The 25,612-nt window shown below is 35.4% G+C and overlaps 1 protein-coding gene across 3 annotated transcripts; it reads left to right on the top strand.

Moving 5' to 3' along the window:
* The first annotated feature begins 414 nt into the window (after nucleotides 1-414).
* Nucleotides 415-25,591, top strand: stat6 (signal transducer and activator of transcription 6, interleukin-4 induced). 3 transcript variants are annotated; one of them, XM_058763357.1, is made up of 21 exons: nucleotides 415-562; nucleotides 8,112-8,254; nucleotides 9,274-9,418; nucleotides 10,065-10,148; nucleotides 10,270-10,477; nucleotides 12,699-12,790; nucleotides 12,903-13,051; nucleotides 14,463-14,597; nucleotides 14,743-14,919; nucleotides 16,304-16,391; nucleotides 16,516-16,638; nucleotides 17,607-17,699; nucleotides 17,790-17,993; nucleotides 18,241-18,335; nucleotides 18,445-18,578; nucleotides 21,712-21,858; nucleotides 21,998-22,058; nucleotides 22,290-22,382; nucleotides 22,488-22,508; nucleotides 23,732-23,803; nucleotides 23,933-25,591. In XM_058763357.1, exons 2-21 carry the CDS (start codon nucleotides 8,124-8,126, stop codon nucleotides 24,021-24,023), a joined length of 2,343 nt encoding a protein of 780 aa, XP_058619340.1. In that variant the 5' UTR covers nucleotides 415-562; nucleotides 8,112-8,123; the 3' UTR covers nucleotides 24,024-25,591. The 3 variants fall into 3 exon arrangements, with proteins under 3 accessions (XP_058619340.1, XP_058619341.1, XP_058619339.1); XM_058763356.1 differs by having other exon boundaries at nucleotides 416-562; nucleotides 21,709-21,858; XM_058763358.1 differs by lacking the exon at nucleotides 22,488-22,508 and having other exon boundaries at nucleotides 21,709-21,858.
* The last annotated feature ends 21 nt before the right edge of the window (nucleotides 25,592-25,612 follow it).

A 25,612-nucleotide genomic window follows, 5' to 3' on the forward strand; every position in this document is an offset into this window, starting at 1 on the left:
GGGGTTAAATGCATATTAAATTTAAAAAAATAATAATAATAAGGTGCCATTAATGTTGATAAAATAAATGCAATACATTATGAACTTTAAACAAGAAATGAATGACCATTAAGACCATGACGTCGTGCAGACAATGAATAGGCTAAGCAATATGAATTTAATAAAATATGAGGCTCACAAAAGTAAGACGTTAGATAGGAAAATGCTAAAGCAGGAAGACAATAAAAAACGAAGATACTTACAAAAGTGTGAAGATAGGCTACTTGAACATACTAAAATAAATAGGCACTTTCTGGCACACATAAAACTGGATTTAAAAACGATGACATATCTAATGTTCTGTGTATATACAACAGAATATAAATATATTTCTAACAATGTCCAGCCGGATAAAGTTTCTCATTCATCTGGTAGAAGAACTGCATCATGTGGCCAATAGGCAGCAGCTTCAGTGTAAAGTGAAAGTAGGTGGATAGAAAGAAAAAAAAAAAACAACAAACGCACACGGAAGGCGCAGACTTATATCTCTTTACGTGTGTTAAAGAGCTGGCGTCGAAATCAGGTAAGTTATATTCTAACAACATTGTATTTTTACTATATAAACTGCGGATGGCGAGATTATCGCGACCTGAATTTGTTTATCGCTTAATGTTGTTGTAAGGAGGAAACATAAGTTTTGGAACAGCCTACTTTTCTCTACTGTAACTGTTACACGAAAATTCGCAGTTGTGCGAAGCGAGCGAGCAAAAACAGACTAAAAAGCCATCAAAGAGCTCTCTTACGAATAAAAATCTCACTTTATAATAATTTAATCTCAGTATGATTATTGTGAAGTCGGTTTAGCTAGGCCATTATATATACTAGCCGACTTAAACGACACCAAAATGACATGACCATATTTTTGCCTGGATACTCCATGACAAAATACGCGAGGGACACTGCCTTCATGTGAATTCACAAGTTTCCTGTATTTGACTACTGGTAATAGTAAGAGAGGAAGGCCTACTTATATGGCTGAAACGTAGCGGACTTCCATATGATTGTGCTAAATATCACGTTATATATATATCTGTTTTAGTTTGATAGTGGAAAATACTTAAGTGTTTAGCACGAGCGCCTACACGAATTCACGCCCTACTTTCTGTTCCCCATAGGCTGTATGTGGCATTGGTGTGTTACGTTTTTTGTGTGTGTGTGCACTAGAGATTGGTCTGTTCTTTGTAAACCTTCCTCACTGTTGTTGTAACATTGCTTGTGTCAGCTTCAGACTTTGGGATGTAACACCCTCATGCTGTTATTTGTCATAAATATTATATGAATACTAATGGATGGCTTTGCTGTGGCCTTTTAAAATGCACTAAAATGGCTTAGTTAAGTGTTTATTTCTGTGCAAAGTGGATTAGATGAAGTAAATCAATCTATCGGTCAGTCATTGCTTTGTGCTATTTGTCAGTGGGTAGTTTTTGTCATGGATGTGGACAAGATCAAGAGTGCAATGCAATGATTAAGTTAAATTATTCAGTCAATGATAACGGTTAATGTAAAGTTTAATTAGGAAACAGTGATTGTATGCACACTTCTTTGTGTGAAAAAAATAAAATAAAATAAAAAATAGTTGCCTATTCCCTATTTTAGTCTAAAGAAATAACTTTCTAAGTTTTTAGGTTGTGTGCTTACATCCTTTGTGTTATTAGTCACAGTATTTCAAGTAGTATCAACAGTAATTAGATGAGTGTAAAAGTCTACGAGCTTGTTCATTTTCCGCAGTATGACATAATCATTATGAATGTGGTCATCCATTCAATGAAAAGAGATCAAATAAAGTGGATGAGTGGTGAAGCGGTCCATGTGTCAGGTGCCAACTGCTGTCTGAGTTTCAATGTGAGGCAGGTTTGATGTTGAGAGATTGCTTTCTGTTTTCCAATACAGAGAATTAACTTTATAGGAAAGAAAATACACTAATCAAACATCAGAGATTTCAATATGAACAGATTAGATGCTTACCGTACAGTTGTCCCATTTGTATTTTAATTTCTTCAATTTCTTTTTTATTTGTTTCAGTATATTTTAGGACATCTAAGACCAGGATGATACCTTAACAAAACAGGACTATGAAAGAGCAGTCTTTGCAATAATTAAGGCCAGTTCACACTGCACTGACAGGCACCGACCAGTGCAGACAATCACTAGCTTACAATACATCACACCTTAGACATTCCAAGACCTGGCAAACACTTATTCAGCATGTTTAATTGGTGAAAACAAGCTCTGACAAATGCCAACAGACACTGACAGGCTTGACACACTGATCAAACAAAACGGTGTGAATTGACCTTTAAACAAAATGTTTGAAATAAAATTTCTTCTCTGCAAATACATAAAGCATTACGTAGAGCATTGATCTATAAAGTCCACCTGCAGTCACTACTTTTAACCCTTAAAACTCATCATTTAATAATCAAAATGACATATTTTAAAAGTGTTTCCAATGAAAATAATTTTGTTCATGCCTTAAAATGGCTTGAATATACCTCTACACCCTTACCTTATCGGTTAACCGAAGTTGTAAACACTATTCAATGGCAAGTGGCTATATTGGATTAATTCAGCTATATACAGTGGGTACGGAAAGTATTCAGACCCCCTTAAATTTTTCACTCTTTGTTATATTGCAGCCATTTGCTAAAATCATTTAAGTTCTTTTTTTTTTTCCTCATTAATGTACACACAGCACATTCCATATTGACAGAAAAACACAGAATTGTTGACATTTTTGCAGATTTATTAAAAAAGAAAAACTGAAATATCACATGGTCCTAAGTATTCAGACCCTTTGCTCAGTATTTAGTAGAAGCACCCTTTTGATCTAATACAGCCATGAGTCTTTTTGGGAAAGCTGCAACAAGTTTTTCACACCTGGATTTGGGGATCCTCTGCCATTCCTCCTTGCAGATCCTCTCCAGTTCTGTCAGGTTGGATGGTAAACTTTGGTGGACAGCCATTTTTAGGTCTCTCCAGCGATGCTCAATTGGGTTTAAGTCAGGGCTCTGGCTGGGCCATTCAAGAACAGTCGCGGAGTTGTTGTGAAGCCACTCCTTCGTTATTTTAGCTGTGTGCTTAGGGTCATTGTCTTGTTGGAAGGTAAACCTTCAGCCCAGTCTGAGGTCCTGAGCACTCTGGAGAAGGTTTTCGTCCAGGATATCCCTGTACTTGGTCGCATTCATCTTTCCCTCGATTGCAACCAGTCGTCCTGTCCCTGCAGCTGAAAAACACCCCCACAGCATGATGCTGCCACACCACCATGCTTCACTGTTGAGACTGTATTGGACAGGTGATGAGCAGTGCCTGGTTTTCCACACATACCGCTTAGAATTAAGGCCAAAAGTTCTATCTTGGTCTCATCAGACCAGAGAATCTTATTCAGGTGTTTTTTAACAAACTCCATGCGGGCTTTCATGTGTCTTGCACTGAGGAGAGGCTTCCGTCGGGCCACTCTGCCATAAAGCCCCGACTGGTGGAGGGCTGCAGTGATGGTTGACTTTCTACAACTTTCTCCCATCTCCCGACTGCATCTCTGGAGCTCAGCCACAGTGATCTTTGGGTTCTTTACCTCTCTCACCAAGGCTCTTCTCCCCCGATAGCTCAGTTTGGCCGGACGGCCAGCTCTAGTAAGGGTTCTGGTCGTCCCAAACGTCTTCCATTTAAGGATTATGGAGGCCACTGTGCTCTTAGGAACCTTAAGTGCAGCAGAATTTTTTTTGTAACCGTGGCCAGATCTGTGCCTTGCCACAATTCTGTCTCTGAGCTCTTCAGGCAGTTCCTTTGACCTCATGATTCTCATTTGCTCTGACATGCACTGTGAGCTGTAAGGTCTTATATAGACAGGTGTGTGGCTTTCCTAATCAAGTCCAATCAGTATAATCAAACACAGCTGGACTCAAATAAAGGTGTAGAACCATCTCAAGGATGATCAGAAGAAATGGACAGCACCTGAGTTAAATATATGAGTGTCACAGCAAAGGGTCTGAATACTTAGGACCATGTGATATTTCAGTTTTTCGTTTTTAATAAATCTGCAAAAATGTCAACAATTCTGTGTTTTTCTGTCAATATGGGGTGCTGTGTGTACATTAATGAGGAAAAAAAATGAACTTAAATGATTTTAGCAAATGGCTGCAATATAACAAAGAGTGAAAAATTTAAGGGGGTCTGAATACTTTCCGTACCCACTGTATATATGTTTGAGCCAGAAGAAGAAAAGGAAGATTATACGTGGATTATACATGGTCGCCTACAAGTTTATGTATCAGAATGGTAATACATTTTATGTATTGCTTTCTTCCATGTTATCAATGAAGAGAGCAATACAACGCAGAAATAATTGATATCATTAGCCTTTGGCTTAACTATGTTATCAAACAGCTAATAATTAATTGATAATGTTATACAAACCATGTTCCTGTTTTCCATCTGAAACAGCTAATGATATGAAATGGCCCATCTTGCAAGTTGAAAGGATTGGGTACGTGTTTGTGGGCTGTTTCAAACCACATTTTTGAGACTGTAGAGATTTTTGAGACACTGCCCTTCTAAGGAGAAAATGCTCAGCAGTGGCCGATTTGCACATGGTTTGTCTTAAAGCATATTAAAAACCCCAGACAAACATTTAAACAAGATTAAAAACTTGATTTTCAATAAGATTAAAGATTTAAGATTTAAATAAGATTCAGAGAATATGACCTTGCTTTGCAGCACTTAAGGATCAGCGCAGTGCTGAAAAAGAAAATGATTTTATGCAGTAAAATGCAAAGAGATAATAAACATGAGCAAATATTTCAGTAACACTTTACTTAAAGCCTTTATGTATAATGCATTATAAAGGTATTCATTATGTGTGTTGTAATGCGTTATATCCTTTCATAAATAATTAGTTATTTTACCATAAGTTAGCATAATTCATGCATTAAAACAAAAAAAAAAATCAATTATAAAACGTATATGCGTTTTTGGTAAGGCTTTAGGTAAAGTATTACCAATAAGTCTTTTATGTTAGAGAGAGAGCATATCATATTTATAAATGCCAAAAACTAGGAGGTAAAGAGTGAACACATCTGCTATACACATCATCTATATATATATATATATATATATATATATATATATATATATATATACATACACACACACACACACACACGGATGTATTTTACAAATATTTTTGTTTTGTTTGTTTCTATTCTATATGTATATTAAATATGTATGTCATACCAATAAAGCAATATGAATTGAATTGAACTGAACTGAACTGAATTGAATTGAGAGAAACAGTTCAAGTTCTTCAGATAATGGCGAGTTGTTAGAAAATGTACCTCTGACCTTTTGTCAATGACCTGCTATGTTGAAGCGGTAAAAAAAGCAAAGCTATAGGACTCATTTATAGTGCTATACAACTATTTAGAGGCCATGAAACCCTTCCATGAATATGCCATCCTATTTAATCAAGATCCTCTTATATTTTATTTGGGTTGTTCTACACTGTAAGTGAGAACCTGATTTCTACATGATTTAACCCATAAAACTTGTTTTGTTTGTATAAATCTATGCATTTAGGTTGATTTAGTGAGGTTAAATAATATTTTACACTTGAGGTAAACCAGTTAATTTAGATGTTATTTAGAAATAAGCATAGTTTGTTTTTTTAACAGACCGGTTTTTCCTGCACAGCTTCTGGCGTTCATACAATAGCAATCTAACACACCTGATCGACACAGTGGTCAAGTTTACATGTTGTTAATGTATACTTTTAAGCCTTTCCATGGTTCATCTGTTTGTCCTGTTTGTTAGTGTAACATGACGTATTTCCCTTGAATGACTTATCTTCAGATATTATGTCTGCACATAGGTGTGGTCTTTTTCACCTACGCTGCTCCAATCCCTTTGTTAAACATTAGTGCAGGTATACCTTTACAAGGCATGGCGCAGATTAAAAAGAAAAAAATGAGGAAATATTATTTGGAACAGAGGGATTTACAGATGAGTCATGAGCTTTAGATTGACACTAATTAGTTATCTAGTAGTCATTAAAAGAGCTTCATAGGGAAGTGCCTTATCTTTGATGTAAAATACTTGAAATACCCTATGATTTCGCTCTATGATTTTACAGCAAATGTGTAGATTGAAACTAGTGAGTGAGTAAAAATCTTTACTAGAATGATATGGTATTACACTTCAGTTTTCCTCAAGTGCTCAAGTGCAGTTCCTATGGAAAAACATCCTGTTTTTTTGCTAATTCGATATTTGGTTATAAAATAAAAAAGCTTTAACAAAGTACGAATGATCTATTTAGTTGTATGTGTTTTCCTATATAGTTTAAAGCTATTGTTTACTAAAGAAGATATTTTAAAATCTGTTTTTTTACATATAATGGAAGTCCAAAGTTGTCTGGACCCCAGTGTTCTTCAAAATATCTATATTTCATTTGAGAATTTTCATTTATGTTTGAACTGCCCATTTAAGTTGTATGGGTCTTCAAGTTCTTCTTAAAAAAAAAAAAAAACGCATATCTTTTAATGACTTTTCTAATAATACCATTTATACACACAGCTTAAGACTGTTTTTCTTAAAAGGTTTTAGTGTAAAAGAAAAATATTATAGTATGCTAAAGTTCAAGACAAATCAACATTTTTTTTTTTTTTCTCTTTCTCAGAAAGAAGTGAGCAGTGACACAACAGTCAGTAGTTTTGGAAGACATGATCCAGCATGCTTCCATGCCTTATGGTGCCTTTCAGTTTCACTGCTTAAATCTAACATACCATGTGCTTGTAGGCAACTGTACTAGACAGAACTACAGTCTATCATCAGTGAATCATAACAGCATGATCTCATTTGTGTTGAAGCGGTATTTGTATGTAAAGTGCATTTGAATTTTTTGAAATATTTATTGCGTTGTCTTTTTATTGCATTTATCATACATGAAATTAAATGTTTGACGGCATCACATTTATTTTACACAGTTAACATATTTACCTAACTTGACGTTATAACTAAGTTTATGTTTCTTAACAGAAAGTTTTCCATTTTAGATCCTGAAAATGAACATTTTATGATTCACTGTCTATCCAAACACAGAAATATGTGTGTACGCCTTACATACAAATAAAAATAATTAAGTTCTATTACAAACCATTTAAAAAATGAAATGGTCAGCAGCATTATCATATTAATTATGTTCTACTCTCTTACAATGCAGCATAAAGCTAAATTATGTGATAAAATGACAAACTATGTTAGTAAACTTGTTATATTAGTGATGGTTGGGTTGCCAGGCTGTTGTTTTGTCAAGAGTGTTGTGTTATAGTGTCTTCTGTCCCCTTATGTTGGTGAGAGATAAGGCAGGCATACTGTCTTTTCTCTCTTGTCCAAACAAAAGTCTGAACATTAATAACAAACATCTGCCTGTGCTCTTTTCACCAAATAAAAAAAGCCCCTATTAAGCCTGAAATACAACATGGTATAATAGGTTGGGATTTTCTTCACTTATTTTATCCAGCCATCAGATGCCATTTATGAATGAGCTTCTATAAATGTCATTCATTTTGCATTGAAGAATTCAGAGTTTCAATTCAGTTTGTTCAGAATAAGGAACTTGTTAGAAACTCAATGTTTAATTGTTTTTTAATATAAAGATTGTGTATTGTGTTTTGTCCTAAATATATGCATGGATAGTTTTCTAGCCTGTATGATAGGTAAAGCTAGCAACATATTTTTCAGGAAGAAGCACCATTAAAGTTGTATTCCTTCTGAAGTTAGACAGGTGAAATTATTTGTTCACAACTTGAGCTAAACCGAATCTGATTTATGATGATAAGTGCTTAACCAAAACCTTTTTTGATTCTTGACTGATATGGCCACTTTTTACTGATGTTGTATGGACAATAGCTATTGTTTAGCAATCAAAACATTGCATGGTTGGTTGATTGAGCGATCTTTTTCAGTGAAGAACTCCTGAAGAATTCCAGTTCCAAAGAATTGAAAATGAATTGAAAACTTTTCCAGTGCAGTGGTAGCGTCATGTTTAAAAAAAAAATGTAATATTTTTTTTACTGTTGCAGTGCTTGCACATTATGGCGCTGTGGGCGCAAATGACCCCGCAGTTACAGTACCTGCCAACTCAGACGCTGAATGAACTCTACCCAGACACATTCCCTCTGGACATCAGGCACTATCTGGCCAGCTGGATAGAGGAGCAGGGATGGTATGATATCACTGTTACAAATAAAATGCATGCTTTTTATGTTGTATTAAGATTAACACAGTATTGTTTACCTTAAGGTTGCGCTGAACTGACACCTACAGTAGTAACGTGAATATAACATCACAGATGGCAGTGTAGAAATGCTTTGTTCACAGCTAGCCATGATTCATTTATTCCATAAAGAAAGTGTCTGAAAATTAGAGAAGTGAGTAGTATTAGGCTGAAGGTAATGACCGAAAAGTAGTTTGACCAGTAGCATGCAGGCATTGTACATAATCAACCAATCGTGGTGTGTGAGTAGGTGGAATCTACAGAGAAAGGTCAAAGCAATGCAAATATGGGTACATATGACTGTAGAGAGCACAGCAATAGGAAAACAAAGCCAAAATCAGAACATTTTCGGCAATTTATAAATCCTATCCAGGACATGTCTGGGAAAAAGAGGACGTAGTAATCCCTATATGGTGGCCTCCAAATTAAACATTTTTAAAGTTCATTTCTTATAAAGGTTTTTCATTAAGCTCAAGTAACTAAGTGCACCTTTAATATGTACTGGTGATTAAGTAAAACAAATGAAACTGAAACTTGAGCGACTATTGTCTAAGGCAGGGATACTCAAATCTGGCTCACGAGATCCACTTTCCTGCAGAGTTTAGCTCCAACCCTGATCAAACACACCTAATCATGCTAATGAGTGTCTTCAGGACCATTAGAAAATCACAGGTAAGTGAGTTTGATCAGGGTTGGAGCTAAACTCTGCAGGAAAGTGGATCTCGCAAGCCAGATTTGAGGATCACTGGTCTAAGGCATACAATTTAGGGTAGTTTAACTGCTTAGGAATTTTCTGTAACAGGGAATTGAATCATTCATATAATGAAAATTGGGATTACTGTTGGAGAACAGCACAGGACAAGCTAGACTTGAAAGGCTTTGTTCCATGTCAGTTTGCGATATTTATTAAGGATGATTCTATGCAGCAGTGCTTTAATAATGCCATGCCTATGTAATGTTTTATTTAGGGAGAACTTTGATGTGGACAACATGGAGCAGGAGCCTCAGGCCCGAAGGCTGTTGGATCAGATGGTGCATTTGCTGCAGGAGGTGGCCCAACACAACCCTAACGTGGTGGAGAGGGTCAAACTACAACATATCAGCCGGAACTTGGTGTGCATAACAAATATTCCTAACCCTAAAAGTGGGGTGCTGGGGACCCCAAGAGGGTTTATGGGGTCCATTATTGTGTACATTTAAATTCAATTAATAAAGTTTCTCTTTGAGATTATGTATCTAACATTAATATTGATAATATTGATATTTTCTCTATTTAATCATTTGTTTTGGTTTCAATACAGTAACAATATAAAAGCTCATTATTTAATTTACAAGCAACAAGGAGTCGATAATGTCTATATGATCTACATGTGGGATATTTAAAAAAAGGTAGCACTTGGTCAGGTAACACTTTAGTATAGGGACCAATTCTCACTATTAACTAGTTGATTATTAGCATGCATATTATTAACATATTGGCTATTTTATTAGCACTTATAAAGCACATATTCTGCATGACCATGTTCTACATCCCTAATCCTAACAACTACCTTACTAGCAACTACCAAGAGTCATTGTGTATTGTATATTATATAACCTCATCTTGAGTGGCATTGTGAACGCATGTATCTCTTTCTTACTTTTATATTTATGTATTTCTCACCTTTTGGCAGCCTGCCATGTTGACTCATGTTGTGACAAAGCACACTGTTTGTATTTCTGACTATTTACTATTTAACCTTGTGTAACTGCTTTTCAGAGTGTGTTCCAGTCACAACCCATGCAACTTGTGAGGACAGTTCGAGATATTCTAAGAAAAGAAAGACACTTATTAGCACAGACGGTAAGCAATATTTTAAATTTGTCTGGAAAATGCAACAGCAATCTTAACTTATGAGTTAAGTTATGCATAATGTAAATGTCCAGTATGTCATTGATCTTGGTGTTTGTGTGCTTATCTGTAGGGTATGCACCCTAACTTCCCACCTTTCCAGCAAATTCCTCAGGGTCCTCCAGCTACCAATGGCACCCCACAACCTGCAAGGGAGGATGGGAAGACTGATGTGGACAATCTGGTGCTCAAAGTTTTGGAAATTCAGAACTGCCGCCAAACACTTCATCAGCTTCAAGAGGATTTGAACTGGGAAAAGCAGGAAATGGAGACGATTCAAGGTAAGAGATCTAAATTGTTTTTTAATATCAGTCAGACTAGTGTTTCACATTGGACTGAATGAACTTGTGTTCATTATGAAGATGAAAATAGTCTAAAACATCAGGAAGTAATCAATCCATCTGCAGTTCTGCAAGGCCAAGTTTGCCTTGTTCAAAGCACAAAGGGTGTCAAATACTTTTTCAAACCCACATTGTTAAAAAAGCTTTTGTTTAAATGAAAACAGAGGAGGTAGTGCTGCTCGGCGGTCATTAATTCCATATGTATAAAACTCTTTTCAGTTTTTAACATGTTTTCCTCTTTCATTGGTTCCTTCTCCCAAAGCACATTCAATTATTATGATTAAGATATTTGTGAACTGCTAATCATCATATAATACTTTTTGCAGTATTCATTGTTTTTGACAGTACATATTATTCCAAAGCACCTTTAAAAAGAAAAGCACTGTAATGCTCTCATTTAGCAAGTTTTGTATTGGTAACACTAGAGAAGGATTCTGGGGGAGAATGTAAACTAAGTGCAAAGTTTTGGGGGCAGAATGTAAACAATGTGCAAAGTTTCCAACTAAAGGTCAGTTTATTCTGAATCTTGTGAAGCTTGTTTTCTCTGGCAATCTTAACGAAGCAGCTACTATACAGTCCTAAACAACACCCCTACATACAGGCCCATCGTATGGGTTGCTGTGCTTGTTAAATTTATCGACCGATCCTCACAGTGACTTTTGGAATTCTTCCTCCTTTTTCATTTTTTTCTTTTGAAATTTTTTCTCATGAGTCATGTTTACAAGTGGTTATGCTCTTGTGGTGAGATGGAGCGAGCACACAGATATCATTATTTATCATAGGAATGATATGTTAAATAAACTGCAGTATTGCAGGCCAGGCATTAGGCAGTGTGTGGTTGCACTCTTGGCACAGTCCATGCAAGGGTTCTGTCTACATTGCTGCTTTGCCACGGTTAACACAAAGCTGTGCGGCATGCCAGAGGGAGAAGTGCAATAAGACAAGCCTTAGAGCAGCAGATGTGTAAATAGTTGTTTCCGTCATGAGGGCTCCAACAAGTCTAGCCTTGATTTGAATTTTGGACTAGTATCTGATGTCACAGCACAGCAATGTGTATACAAAATACATAATAAAGCATAGGCTCAAAAGTTAGAGTTCATTTATATTAATGATCAGTTTAACTTTTTTTGTCTTTGTGTAGTAGTCTTTGTATGAAATGCATTGAAAACAGATTAAATGTGCATATATGTAAAAGTCTCTGCACTGGAAAAACTGCAATTTCAGTTCTTTTGAATTCAGTATTTGCAAATATGTACAATTCATTATACAGCTCTTGTAACTTTTAAAATGTCATAATTTGGTACTCTAGAAGAATTTTTAGATTAACCTGAATCAATGATTTATTATCTTACATTTAATTAATGAATTCATTTAAAATGTATTAATAATAATTCATAATTAGTCAGTGTTTGTCTATGCTTACTAAATGTTATGCTATAATGCTATTATATTTAATATTTATATAAATGATAAATTTTGACATGTAACAAAAACATAACTCTAATCACAGTACTCAGTTATTGATTTAATTTATATTCTGTTTATTACATTTCAAACTTGTACTTGTCCACTATTTAACATATCGGTGAGCAATCATTAAAAGGTACTGTAAGCAGATTTTTACCAAATCGTATGCAGAAAATTATTATAATGCTTAAGAGATATCACTGAAAAATCTGTCCTGAGATATCACAACCCTAGTTTCTATGAACAATAAAGTGGCTTTTTGATTGGCCAGTCAGATGGCTTTTTTGCACTTACTTCCCGTCAATCATCCTAAAAGGAAAAATTATGTGAGCATCTTTAAAGGATTCATCACTGGAGTGAGCTGAGAGTTTCAGAGGGCTTGATGTCTTCAAGCACAGATGCCGATCTTATTACAGATATAGTAAGCAAACACCATTTTAAACTGTATTCTGTAGTAGGTGATAACCAGAGATTAGTCATTTACATAAATTTGTGAACATAAAATGAACACCATGAAGAACCACAACACCAGTGAACTGTTCGTAACCACTGGACTGAGTTATCATTATCAGGTTGTTATGTTTAGACTCTAACTTTGTAAAGGATACAGTTTCACATAATGTAATAGACATAATGCACACAGACAAACATGCACATCGGTATATCTAATGAATTTGTTCTTGTCTGCCTACAGGTCAAAATGAGTTGGATCCACAGCATTCGGATCAAGTTACTAGACAGACTCGCATACAGCAGATTGAATACAACTATTCAGTCTGTGCAAAGGTAAATGCTCAAATGCTTCATAAAGAGGTCATGACATGGAAAAGAGGTGAAGAAAAAGCAGTTGCAGTGGAGTTGTTTTTCATAGTTTGTATGTATCTGTGTGTGTTTATAGAAGCGTGTGCAGCTCCTTCATGAGGCCGTGTGCACTCTGGAGAAGTGCCAGTCCTGTCTTATTCTCAGAATTAAGTCCTGGAGGTGGGAACAGCACCGAGCAACCATTGGCGTGCATTTCGATGACAACCTTGGCCCTCTTCAGACATGGTGATGTTTTTCAGCAGTTTCAGTTGTGTTACTGCATGAATGTCATCAGCTAAATCCTTAACTTGATTTCCTTTCAGTTTCTTATTTACTTTTGCCTTTTCTGCCTTTTTGAACATTTGGCTCTGTGCCACACATAGTTTCTTCATGGTCACATTATTTCTATCGCTGCTTTTTTTCTATGTCTCTTCTTGAATGTTATGTACCAATTGACCTGCTTTCCACTTATTTTATGTATTATTAAACAGTTTAATAATTCAGTCAAGCCTTTTTGAAATGTGGAGCATGAAGAGAATTGTATCTGATAGAAAGCCTAGTGATCAGTGTTTCTCAACTAGTTTAGGATTCAAATTGGATAGTGGTGAACTCTATATTCTCAAACTCTTAAAATATAATAAATACAGGAGACCTTAAAGAGGATATAAAGTTTAGTTGAAATTGAAACTTGTCTTCTAAAATTCTTCATTTATTTTGAGTTTAACAGTCAAAAAATCTATTAAATTGGTGTTTGGTAAAGAGTTTTTGGCTCAAGATCTGCATTTAAAGTCACACCAGAGGTATTCAGCTTGGATTAGGACTTGGCTTTCTGAAGACCGGTCAAGTTCTTTCACACTGACTAAATCAATCATTTCTTTTTGAACCTTGCCTTATACACAGAGGCATTGTCACGTTACAATAGAAAAGGGTCCTGTCCAAACTGTTGCTTTAAAATTAGAAGCACACAATTCCCTAAAATATCATTATATGCTTAAACATTAAGATTTGTACTCATGAAAATTACTAAAGTAGTCAAACCTGTTCATCAGAAGGGGGCTACCCAATACTTTTGGCAATATAGTGTATGTGCATCAAATTGACCACAATAGAAATAACACAATGAAAATAGATAGGAATTCTTACATTTCTTACATATTTTATATTTGTAAGTCTCTGACAAGCTACAATAGAGGATTTTACTAAAGATTCTGTTTTAACATGAATCTCTAGTTTTATATGTACATTTTTGACAAATTGCATGGAAACCATTATGGGAAATTTGACCCCTTGCACAAAAGTTGTTTTTGAGCACAAGAGGAGGGTTAAAATATGGTGTGTTCAGATCCTGTTGCTCTCTTTTTAAAACTCAACAGGCTTGTCTTCGTGGTTTGAGTGTTAGGGTTGTGGCTCTTGAATTTCAGCAAATTGACAGATGATAATTCAACACACAATACTCATTGTGTATATTGTGGCGCTAACTTTGTTGATCCTTCCTGCAACTGCATTCGCATATAATGTACCATGGATCATATTTTCTTTTGCTTTAACTGGTTTTATTCACACTTTTGATGTCACGCATGTCACTCAACCTTTTGGATTTTGCCTTATTTGACCTAAATGTCTTCCACATTCTCTTTTCTTACTTTTTCGGTGGCAGGTGTGAGCAGTTGCTTGGAGTAAATAGTAACCTGAGGCAGGAGCTCATGTTGGTGAAGAGAGACCACGGAGGGGCTGAGCAGTTTCACACGTTGCAGGAAAGCCTGGCACATCTGCTCCAGACTCTCATACAGAAGTATGCAGGCCTCTTTCAGATTTGAGAAAGATAAGATTGCAACGTAGTTAGTCATCATGCAATCACAACGATGATTATGCAATCATTTGAAAAATGCTTCTTCTTCTGGTTTTTGATATTGTACTTTTTTGTCTTGGCAACTCAGTTCATTGGTAGTAGATAAGCAGCCTCCCCAGGTCATCAAAACCCAATCCAAGTTTTCCACCACTGTACGCTATCTGCTGGGAGAGAAGATGGCCCCTGGGAAACCCGTCCTGTTGAAGGCTCAGATTATTACTGAGGCTCAAGCGAGAAACCTGGGTCAACAAGGTGTCGTACCCAAGTAAGCATGCTGTCATTTTGAAATACACACAAACAAGTCTCTATTAAGCAGCATGTTTACAAAAAAAAGCCATTTTATTTATATTGTTAAAAATGATTTTTAATTTAGTTTAAAATGAATAAGTTATTGTTTTATTACTGCATTTTATTGTTATTTTTTAAATTAATTTGTTTATTTTATAATTAATCATTAAATAATTTTGTCATTATTTTTTGGTTAAAAACACTTTGCAATAAAGTTCAAAAAGGTGTTTTGCAAAATGCATTAGGTATCTTGAATTTATAAGCAGTACTTTTACAGTGTTTATTAATATAAATAAATGATAATACATGTTCATTTTTACATACACTACTGCATTCAGCAAGGATGCATTAAATTGATCCAAAGTGAAAGTAAAGACATTTATAATGTTACAAAAGATCTATTTCAAATTAATGCTGTTCTTTTGAACTTTCTATTCATTTAATAATCCTGAAAAAAATATATCACAATTTCCACTAAAATATTTAGCAGCACAATTGTTTTCAACTTTGATCATAATGATAATAAGAAGAAATAGTTCCCGAGCACCAAATCAGCATATTAAAAAGATTTTTAAAGGAAGACGGGAGTAATGGCTGCTGAAAATCCAGCTTTGCCATCACAAGAATAAATCACATTTTGAAAAAAAATAAATAAATACAAATAAAAAAGAATAGTTTAAAATTGCTATAATATTTCACAATATTTCTTTATTTTTAATCAAACTGTTGAAAGGTAGTGTTTACTAATACATTTTTAACATTTCAAGATATAAATGAATAAATATAAATTAATGTATTAACTTTAACTTATTAACTTATTAACTTTAAAAAATTTGCAATGAACAATAGTGTATTTGTAAATTAGTAAATGCTGTGTTGTTCATTGTTAGATCATAGACAGTTTTATAGGCTGTCATTCACAAATGCTAAACAACTGCGAAGTCTATTTCACTTATGCACTTTCGATGGTGATGAAATATTGAATTTATTATCTTGTAACGGAGATTAAAAGTCATTTTACAGTTACATGCCAAAGAAACCAAAGTCAAACAGAAAATATGATGCTGAAGAATGTGTGCAATATCATCTTTGATCTACAACTTAAGTGTCGTTATGTTGTAATCCCAATGTGCCTTTGCCTTATGTTGAAATCTGCCTGTACATGTCATACATTTGACAGCCTTTGTTGCTGTTCTCAGACATAAAGAGGAAGTGGAGGCACAACAAGATAAGCAAACAGAATCAGGGTTTCAGTTGGGCTGTTAACTATACAGTGGCAATACAACATTTTAGAGGTCTAACATACACTTATAAAACATGCAAATGTTTTCTAATTGTTCTCTCTGTTTTTCTCCACTTAGTGAAAATGTAGGAGAACTTATCAACAGCACGGCCATATTAGAGCACAACACCTCAAGCAAGAGCACATGTGCTACCTTTAGAAACATGGTGGGTCTTGTCACAAACAGCTCTTTGAGAGTGTGGATTTTTGATTCATCTCGATATTGTCATATTAATATCAATGGTTTCAAGAATACTATCGCTTTAATAAGATATGTTTCTTCCTCTTCAGTCCATAAGGAAGATCAAACGAGCTGACAGGAAGGGTTCTGAGTCAGTGACGGAGGAAAAGTTCGCTTTGTTGTTCACCACAGAAATAACCATCACCGGCTGTGAGAGCCCATATAGCATTCAGGTGCTTGCCCCTCTTCTTTTATTAATTCATTTTAATGCAATGGATTGTTTCAGTTTATCATTTAGCCATCAGGACATGCGCTGTAATCAGATGTAATTATATTGAAAATATTAGATTCATACATCAGTCCCACCAGGATCTTAGAGGAATTTTTAATGATTTTTCCCACCCAAAGTGACTAAATTTGTTGCTGTCAAAATTATGTTCACCATTTTTGTGTTGTTTTGCAGTAAAAACCCATCTATAATCATGATGTACTTACACATAATTACTGAAAAATTCTTTGTGCTACACAGTAGCTTGTGAAATCAAGCATTGTGAGGACTAATATACATTATATTCATTATTGTAAATACTTTTTTAATAGTAGCTCAGCATTAAACCTCTAGAGAGGGATCTTCATTTTGTCCCACACACCTGAAACATAAACATAAACAAACAAGGATGTGAACAGGTTGGAAAGACAATAAGCAAGTGTAAGCCACTAATCGATAATTTCGAAAAATCAATGGAAAATATGTAACGTTACCCTCTCTGTCGCTCATTTTCCTTTTAAACATTTGTATAGAAACCTGATGATGCCATGAATCAATGATTTCAAAAAGTATGAAATATTGGAACTTTTTATTTCCTTTTCAACACTTGCATATAAACCTGACTGTGTTTAAGTCCCAGTGCTCCATATGGTCATTCCACCCCTGCTCACTTTGCGAAGGCATTCACTGCAATACAGCAACAGGAAAGTTGAGCATGTTTTGATTTATTTGTTTGGGCTCTGAGTCTGAATTATGGATTTTAATGAGCTAACTTCCTCTAAGGTAACTTTTTTTTTGGGGGGAAATTTCCATAAATAATGTACTAAATTCAGCAATTGCAAAATCCTGGAGGGACTGTTGCATAAAAAATTGTGTATGTTGATGTGTAGTAACTTATTACAACAGTAACTTATTGCCTTCTTCATCCTACAGGCAATCTCTCTTCCTGTGGTTGTAATTGTACATGGTAGTCAGGAAATCAATGCTATGGCGACCATCATATGGGACTGTGCCTTTTCTGAATCTGTGAGTAACATCACATGTCTTTTTTCTGTTGGTGACCATTTTCAGTGTAAACAAATCGACAATGTGTGCTCTGTGCTGTGATGACTTCAGAACAGGATACCGTTCGTCGTTCCGGAGCGTGTGCCCTGGAAGCAGATGTGTGAAGCTCTTAGCAGTAAGTTCATGTCTGAAGTGCAGACGCAGCGGTGCTTGGACAGATACAACCTTCACTTTCTCGCCCAGAAGATTTTTGACCAACCAGACATCTCTGAAGATTTCAGCAATATGCCAGTGTCCTGGGCTCAGTTCAACAAGGTACCACTAACGTGCATTTGTTGTGCATTAATATGCAATATTATGAGCAGCTGACTAGTAGCATACTAACACATTTACGTACTGTTGTGTCTTTAAATCCATTCATTGCAATGTATCGAATTTCTCTATGTCTCTAGACCCCTAAAAATCTGTTTCTACAGACCCTAGCGTAATTTCCTTAACATTCACAGAAAGTTTGCCTGGCGAAATGGTGTTGATGATTATTTCTGTGTCTGTTTTAACACAGGAAGTTTTGCCGGGTCGAAACTTCACCTTCTGGCAATGGTTTGAAGGGGTGATGGATCTTACAAAGAAATGCCTGAGAGACTATTGGAGTGAAGGGTACAGTTACAGTTCCTCAGTTTGTTTTTCACTTTATAGAGAACTACAAAAGACTAGATAAGTAAAGAAATGAAGAGAAATATATATCTGCCTCTCATTGCCCCCGCAGACTGATCTTTGGCTTCATTGGAAAACAGCATCTCCATGTCATCCTGCAAAACAAACCCAACGGCACCTTTCTTTTGCGCTTTAGTGACTCAGAGATTGGTGGCATCACCATCGCCTATGTGGGTCCCAGCGATAGTAAGTCTCAAATATTTATAGTACTGTACATGATGCACTAATGTTCAAAAGTTTGGAATTGGGAAGTTGTATGTTTTTGCAAGTCTCTTATGCTCACCAAGGCTGCATTTATTAGTAGCAATAGTGTGAAATATTACACTCGGACCAGTTGCTATTTCCGTTTCAGTGCAACTTTAAAATAATTGTTTCTATTTTTATATATTTTAAAATATCATTTATTCTTGTGATGGCAAAGCTGAATTTTCAGCAGCCATTACTCCAGTCTTCAGTGTCACACAATTCTTCAGAAATCATTCTAAGCTGCTCAAGAAACATTTCTGAAAATACAGGTGCATCTCAATAAATTAGAATGTTGTGGAAAAGTTCATTTATTTCAGTAATACAACTCAAATAGTGAAACTCGTGTATTAAATAAATTCAATGCACACAGACTGAAGTAGTTTGTCTTTGGTTCTTTTAATTGTGATGATTCTGGCTCACATTTAACAAAAACCCACCTATTCACTATCTCAACAAATTAGAATACTTCATAAGACCAATAAAAAAAACATTTTTAGTGAATTGTTGGCCTTCTGGAAAGTATGTTCATTTACTGTATATGTACTCAATACTTGGTAGGGGCTCCTTTTGCTTTAATTACTGCCTCAATTCAGCGTGGCATGGAGGCGATCAGTTTGTGGCACTGCTGAGGTGGTATGGAAGCCCAGGTTTGTTTGACAGTGGCCTTCAGCTCATCTGCATTTTTTGGTCTCTTGTTTCTCATTTTCCTCTTGACAATACCCCATAGATTCTCTCTGGGGTTCAGGTCTGGTGAGTTTGCTGGCCAGTCAAGCACACCAACACCATGGTCATTTAACCAACTTTTGGTGCTTTTGGCAGTGTGGGCAGGTGCCAAATCCTGCTGGAATATGAAATCAGCATCTTTAAAAAGCTGGTCAGCAGAAGGAAGCATGAAGTGCTCTAAAATTTCTTGGTAAACGGGTACAGTGACTTTGGTTTTCAAAAAACACAATGGACCAACACCAGCAGATGACATTGCACCCCAAATCATCATAGACTGTGGAAACTTAACACTGGATTTCAAGCAACTTGGGCTACGAGCTTCTCCACCCTTCCTCCAGACTCTAGGACCTTGGTTTCCAATGAAATACAAAACTTGCTCTCACCTGAAAAGAGGACTTTGGACCACTGGGCAACAGTCCAGTTCTTCTTCTCCTTAGCCCAGGTTGTCTGTGATTCAGGAGTGGCTTAACAAGAGGAATAAGACAACTGTAGCCAAATTCCTTGACACGTCTGTGTGTGGTGGCTCTTGATGCCTTGACCCCAGCCTCGGTCCATTCCTTGTGAAGTTCACCCAAATTCTTGAATCGATTTTGCTTGACAATCCTCATAAGGCTGCGGTTCTCTCGGCTGGTTGTGCATCTTTTTCTTCCACACTTTTTCCTTCCACTCAACTTTCTGTTAACATGCTTGGATACAGCACTCTGTGAACAGCCAGCTTCTTTGGCAATGAATGTTTGTGGCTTACCCTCCTTGTGAAGGGTGTCAATGATTGTCTTCTGGACAACTGTCAGATCAGCAGTCTTCCCCATGATTGTGTAGCCTAGTGAACCAAACTGAGAGACCATTTTGAAGGCTCAGGAAACCTTTGCAGGTGTTTTGAGTTGATTAGCTGATTGGCATGTCAACATATTCTAATTTGTTGAGATAGTGAATTGGTGGGTTTTTGTTAAATGTGAGCCAAAATCACCACAATTAAAAGAACCAAAGACTTAAACTACTTCAGTCTGTGTGCATTGAATTTATTTAATACACGAGTTTCACAATTTGAGTTGAATTACTGAAATAAATGAACTTTTCCACAACATTCTAATTTATTGAGATGCACCTGTAGTTGTGATGTGTAATATTTTTGTGGAAACCATAATATATATTTTTTCAGGATTCTTTGATGAAAGTTCTAAAACAGAAACAGTTTTTAAACAGTGTAAAGATACTGTCACTTTTGATGAATTTAATGTGTCCTTGCTCAATAAAAGTATTAATTTCATTTAAAAAAATCTTACTGATTCCCAAAATACAGTTTTGTCTTTATGTATCTTAAACATTTAAGAAGAAAGAAAGTTAATTTTAATGGGGTCATGACATGGATTTTTTAATTATTTTAATATGTTCTTTAAAGTTTACCTATAATTTTAATAAAGTTTTTTTGCACAAAAAATAAAACCAATATGTGGGAAAATGATTATTTTCAACCCTCATTCTGACCCTCCATCTAAAACAAAATGTTTTAAGGGGCGGATCCTTTAAGGCTTGTTAGTAATCGGCCACTGTTATGATTGGCTAATGTCATTGCATAGGAAACAGTATTAACACCCCCTCGCTATTGCATGTTTTGAGTGTTTTGACAACATAATCAAAATGAAACGGTAATTTCCAGACAAAGCATTATGAAATCATTTACTTGCAGTTTGTAAGGCAGCTGCATTCAGATCTAGTACTGATTCATCTTTATTCATCTTTCAACAAATATTTCTTTGTGAACTCTCCATGACAGTGTGCCTCGTTTACGAAACAAAATGCTCAAATCAATCCTCTGGCATGATCTGGGATGCCATTAAAAAGAATCTATCCACTCGTTCCTTCGAGGAACGGAATGGATCATTTTTGACATCTGTACAAAGATGCAAACGAGCGATTTAAACCGAATGCATCAAATGTCTTGATGACTGACTCGAGCACGTGGACTGTGTCTGAAAGCGAACGCACATCTGTTTACTGTATCCAGCAGACAAGATAGCAGCAGTGATTGTAATTTCTATTTTTGAAGCTTGACTAAATAAATGCTTTGTTTATAATGGCGAGGAGGTTTTAAGCTATGAAACTCGCTAGATGTTTTAATGGTACAAAGATTTCTTATATGCCAAAAGATCAAGGCAAATTTGATTTCATTTAAAGAGCTTTTGGAGTAAGGAAAAGGTTTCTCTTACCTTAAGTTTATTTATTTATTATTATTATTATTATACCCAGATGTATATATGTACATGATCAGCAAGACTGATTAAAATGTATTGATCCATTGAGGATTTGCAGTAAAATGTTTACTGTGTCACTCTTTTCTTCTGCTCAGATGGAGGCAGGAAAATCCAGAATATCCAACCCTTCACCAAGAAGGATCTGGACTCAGCTGGCCTTGGCGACCGCATACGGGACATTAACTGCATCACTCACGTGTATCCAGACTTACCAAAGAATGAAGTATTTAAGAAATTCTTTACAGGTATGTAACCAGATCTTTTAAAGACAATGTCTGTATACTGAGGTTTCAAAAAAATATTAATATTAAAAAATAAGATGTATTTTGTTCTAAACATAGAGAAACATTTAAAAAAAAAATGTTTTCTTGTGTCCTGAAACAGTGCCTTCTCCCCCTAATCCTGATGGATACCTGCCATTCAAACTAACAACAGTAGTCAACCCGTAAGTGCAATTATTTAGCTGTAAATTTATATCACTTTTCAAGATGTCATCAAATTTACCCTGAGGTACTGATAAAGAAACCTTGAAGATATTATAAACTGAAGCATAATTTTATAAACAGAGTTGTTATGTTAAAATGGTATGGAATATTAATTCAAGTCTTTTAACAGTTACTGTAATAGGCATTGACAATGTCTGTCACATAATTGTATTTTTTCTTTTGATGTTCAGAGGAGACCAGTGTTCCTCCACCGCCAGCATACCACCTGACACTCCTATGGATATTTACGGGCAATCTATGAGCAATGTCTTTGGGTCAAACATGTGCGTATTAATCATTATTTAAGCCACAGATATACACACTGTCACAGTATTTTACAAGTCTTTATTATGTGGTATATAAAATACGTCTCCCCCCCCCCCCCACAGGAATCAGGGCATTTTCTCCCCGTAAGTATAATCATATTTTGGCTTTGGTAAAGTTCATTCACATTCACATCTATCTGCTAATATGGAAAAAGTAGGACAGAGAGCCATCGATGGCTTTTGAGGCAACATCCTATCCAAAATAGAGATTCTTGAAACACTTATAATTGGCACATTAAGTACAATAGACAATCTTCTACAGTCGACTCTAGTCGTTGATTCCAGTAAAGTCAGACATTAGCACGTGTCGCTAAGCTAACATTGCAATATTCCAAGCCCCGAAAAAGGTTGAGTGAAATAGTCCAGGATTTTTTAAATGCTTTTGAAAAAAAAAAAAAACAGTTAAATCAGTAATATTGTGAAATGTTGTTACAATTTATAATAGCTGTTTATTCATTACGATTTTAGGTACAATTATTTTGATATGTGTTAAAATATAATTTATTCCTGTGATGGCAAAGCTGAATTTTTAGCATCATTATTACAGTCTTTACTGTCACGTGATCCTTCAGAAATCGTTCTAATATGCTGATTTGCTGCTCAAATAATATTTTTGAAAACTGCTTAATAGTTTTGTTTAGTTTTTTTAGGATTCTTGGTAACACTTTACAATACATTTGTTAACATTAGTTAATGTATTAACTAACGTGAACAAACAATGAACAATGCATTTATTACACTATTTATTAATCTTTCTTAATGAAAATACAGTTGTTCATTGTTTATTCATGTTAGTTCACAGTGCATTAATTAATGTTAACAAACACAACTTGTGATTGCTGAAATGAACATTAACTAAGATTAATAAATGCATTAGAAGTATTGTTCATTCTTAGTTCATGTTTACTAATGTTGATAACTAATGTTAACTAATGAACCTTATTGTAAAGTGTTACCAGATTCTTTGACGAATAGAAAGTTGAAAAATTATTATTATAAAATTATGTCTTTACTGTTGATCAATTTAATGCATCCTTGCTGAATAAAAGTATTAATTTCTTAACAAACTTTTTAATGTCTTTTTATAATACACATTTTTCTTGGCTCTGTCTGCCATCTTGAATGATAGTTTTCACTGAGCTTGTGCAGTGCATCCTGGAAGTGGCTTAACCACTGAGGGCACATGTGATAACATAGTTTGAGTTAGCTGTCTAGGTAGGCAGCTCTCTATAATTTAGTAGAGCAATAGCACCTAAGCAAACAACTGTTTAACCACTGACTGTTGTGATTCTGTTGCCCTGTCCTAGACTTCCTCAGTCTACACCCCCATATATGCCAGAGCAAATACCTGTTCAAGCACCACTCTACCAATCACCAATGTGAGTCACAGCCACAGTAAGGTTTCCTGTGAATTCCTAGTGCATGCATCAACGTCACTTTCTGCTGACACACTCAGAATTTATATCTGTTCTTTATTACCATTCTCAACTTTGTTTATTCTTTAACAGGCCACAAGCTTCCTCAAGTGAAGAAATAGACATGGAGGCACTGGAGGGAATTTTGTCTTCAATTTGTCAAAATACTAACAAAGATCTTTAGAGGTACAGACCCTCTGTTCTTGGTTGGACAAAGGCTATCGGATGGCTTAGTGCTCTAAGCAAAACTCGCACATCCCAAAGGACACATTACCCATTTGTTCCCAAAACAAGTGTATCAAGAGTAATACACTTTTCTTAAATTCATTTCCATGAATCATTGGGCGGTGGGTGTTTTTATCACATGGATTGTATGCAATTTATCGCTTTCTCCTGTATAAACACACTAAATGTGCAGTTTAAAGGAACAGTGTGTTTCACTTAATAATCATAGTGAATGTTTGCTAGCAACTTTTAGATGAAATTTCTATGAGAAGCAGGTGAACCTCTGGCAAAAAGAGTCTTGTTAGCACGCAGTACATAACCTCACAAGTCGTTCCCTGTTTCGGTCTTATGACTGCTCTTGAAAGTAGCATTATAACTGACAAGTGAAACAGGAAATTATTTGCTATCAGGTGGTTTTATCAAGAGAGACCAACTAGATTTAACACAATACACATTTTTGTCTGCCAGATTTTGATGCAGAAAAACATATTCCTGGGACCAGAGCAGATTAGCGATATTTTACTCTCAGTGTCCTCAATGAAATGTATTGTCTGCAGATGCAGACAATGATTTGGTGAACCTTTTTTGAGATGATAGGTTTTATTAAACGCTATGCAAATATGTTTTGTGCCATATTCCATAGGCCTATAGACAGTTTTTTATTTGGTTGTTTGATTTGCATGACTTGTGTGTGATCGCATATTCAATATTCAGTATTCGTCTACAGTCTACTGTCTGGTTTGGCCAGTAAAGCTAAAAGTAAAGTTTTTTAAATTACATATCACTAGAAAGTTTTGATTTACTCTGTCATGTATCATTTGTTCCTCCAGTTGCACAAAATGAGCTTAATTTTATCGCTCCAGGCCTGCAAACCTCTCTTTACATCATTGATGGGTATAAATCATGTAAAATACATATCATGTGTACAAAATAACAATAAGGTTTTATGTCAGATGTAGACATAATACTGTCTCTGCATACTCTACAGTGTTCTGTGTGCACCTTTTCTATATTAAGTGCTACAAGTCGTCAACGTCCTTAAAATAGAAATGTAATATACAGTTTCTCTTCCATAAACTGTGAGTTTTGCCCTCCAGCAATACTGTTCTATATCTTGTAAAATAGTGCTTTGAATATGAAAGTATATCAAATGGGATGTTTTTCAAAGGTGCCATCAGTAACTGTCTGTATGTATTTAGTCTAGAAGAGGAGTACCACACAGTTTTGTTTCTGTTGCCTATTCAGATGTTCTTTCTGTAGCACTAACTGATGAATGTGCTAGATATGCACCTGCCTGATTGATACCCGGAAATCTCATCATATTGCTGTTACCGGCCACAGAGGAGTATATAGCACTTATGCATTCGTCTATGAAAAATGTAAAAGTTGCCATTTTTCTTTTTTAATACATGTGACCAAATTTGTAAAGCAAGTATATAAGAATTTTTTAAAAGAAATGTTCATATTTCAATGTTTTAAATCTGATAAATAAAGCCAAATTCTCTTGTCTGAGTATTAAATAGTTAAGGATTTGTCCAGAATATATTC

Source organism: Onychostoma macrolepis, chromosome 23 (genome assembly GCF_012432095.1).
Source record: "Onychostoma macrolepis isolate SWU-2019 chromosome 23, ASM1243209v1, whole genome shotgun sequence".
Classification (NCBI taxonomy): Eukaryota; Metazoa; Chordata; class Actinopteri; order Cypriniformes; family Cyprinidae; genus Onychostoma; species Onychostoma macrolepis.

Excerpts from the sequence above, each read along its gene's own strand:
- stat6 (XM_058763356.1), top strand. The coding sequence starts at position 8,124 with ATGGCGCTGTGGGCGCAAATGACCCCGCAGTTACAGTACCTGCCAACT. Across the intron at positions 18,579-21,708 it reads CTATGTGGGTCCCAGCGATA|ATGGAGGCAGGAAAATCCAG; the intron begins GTAAGTCTCAAA and ends TCTTCTGCTCAG. Across the intron at positions 22,059-22,289 it reads CTAACAACAGTAGTCAACCC|AGGAGACCAGTGTTCCTCCA; the intron begins GTAAGTGCAATT and ends TTTGATGTTCAG.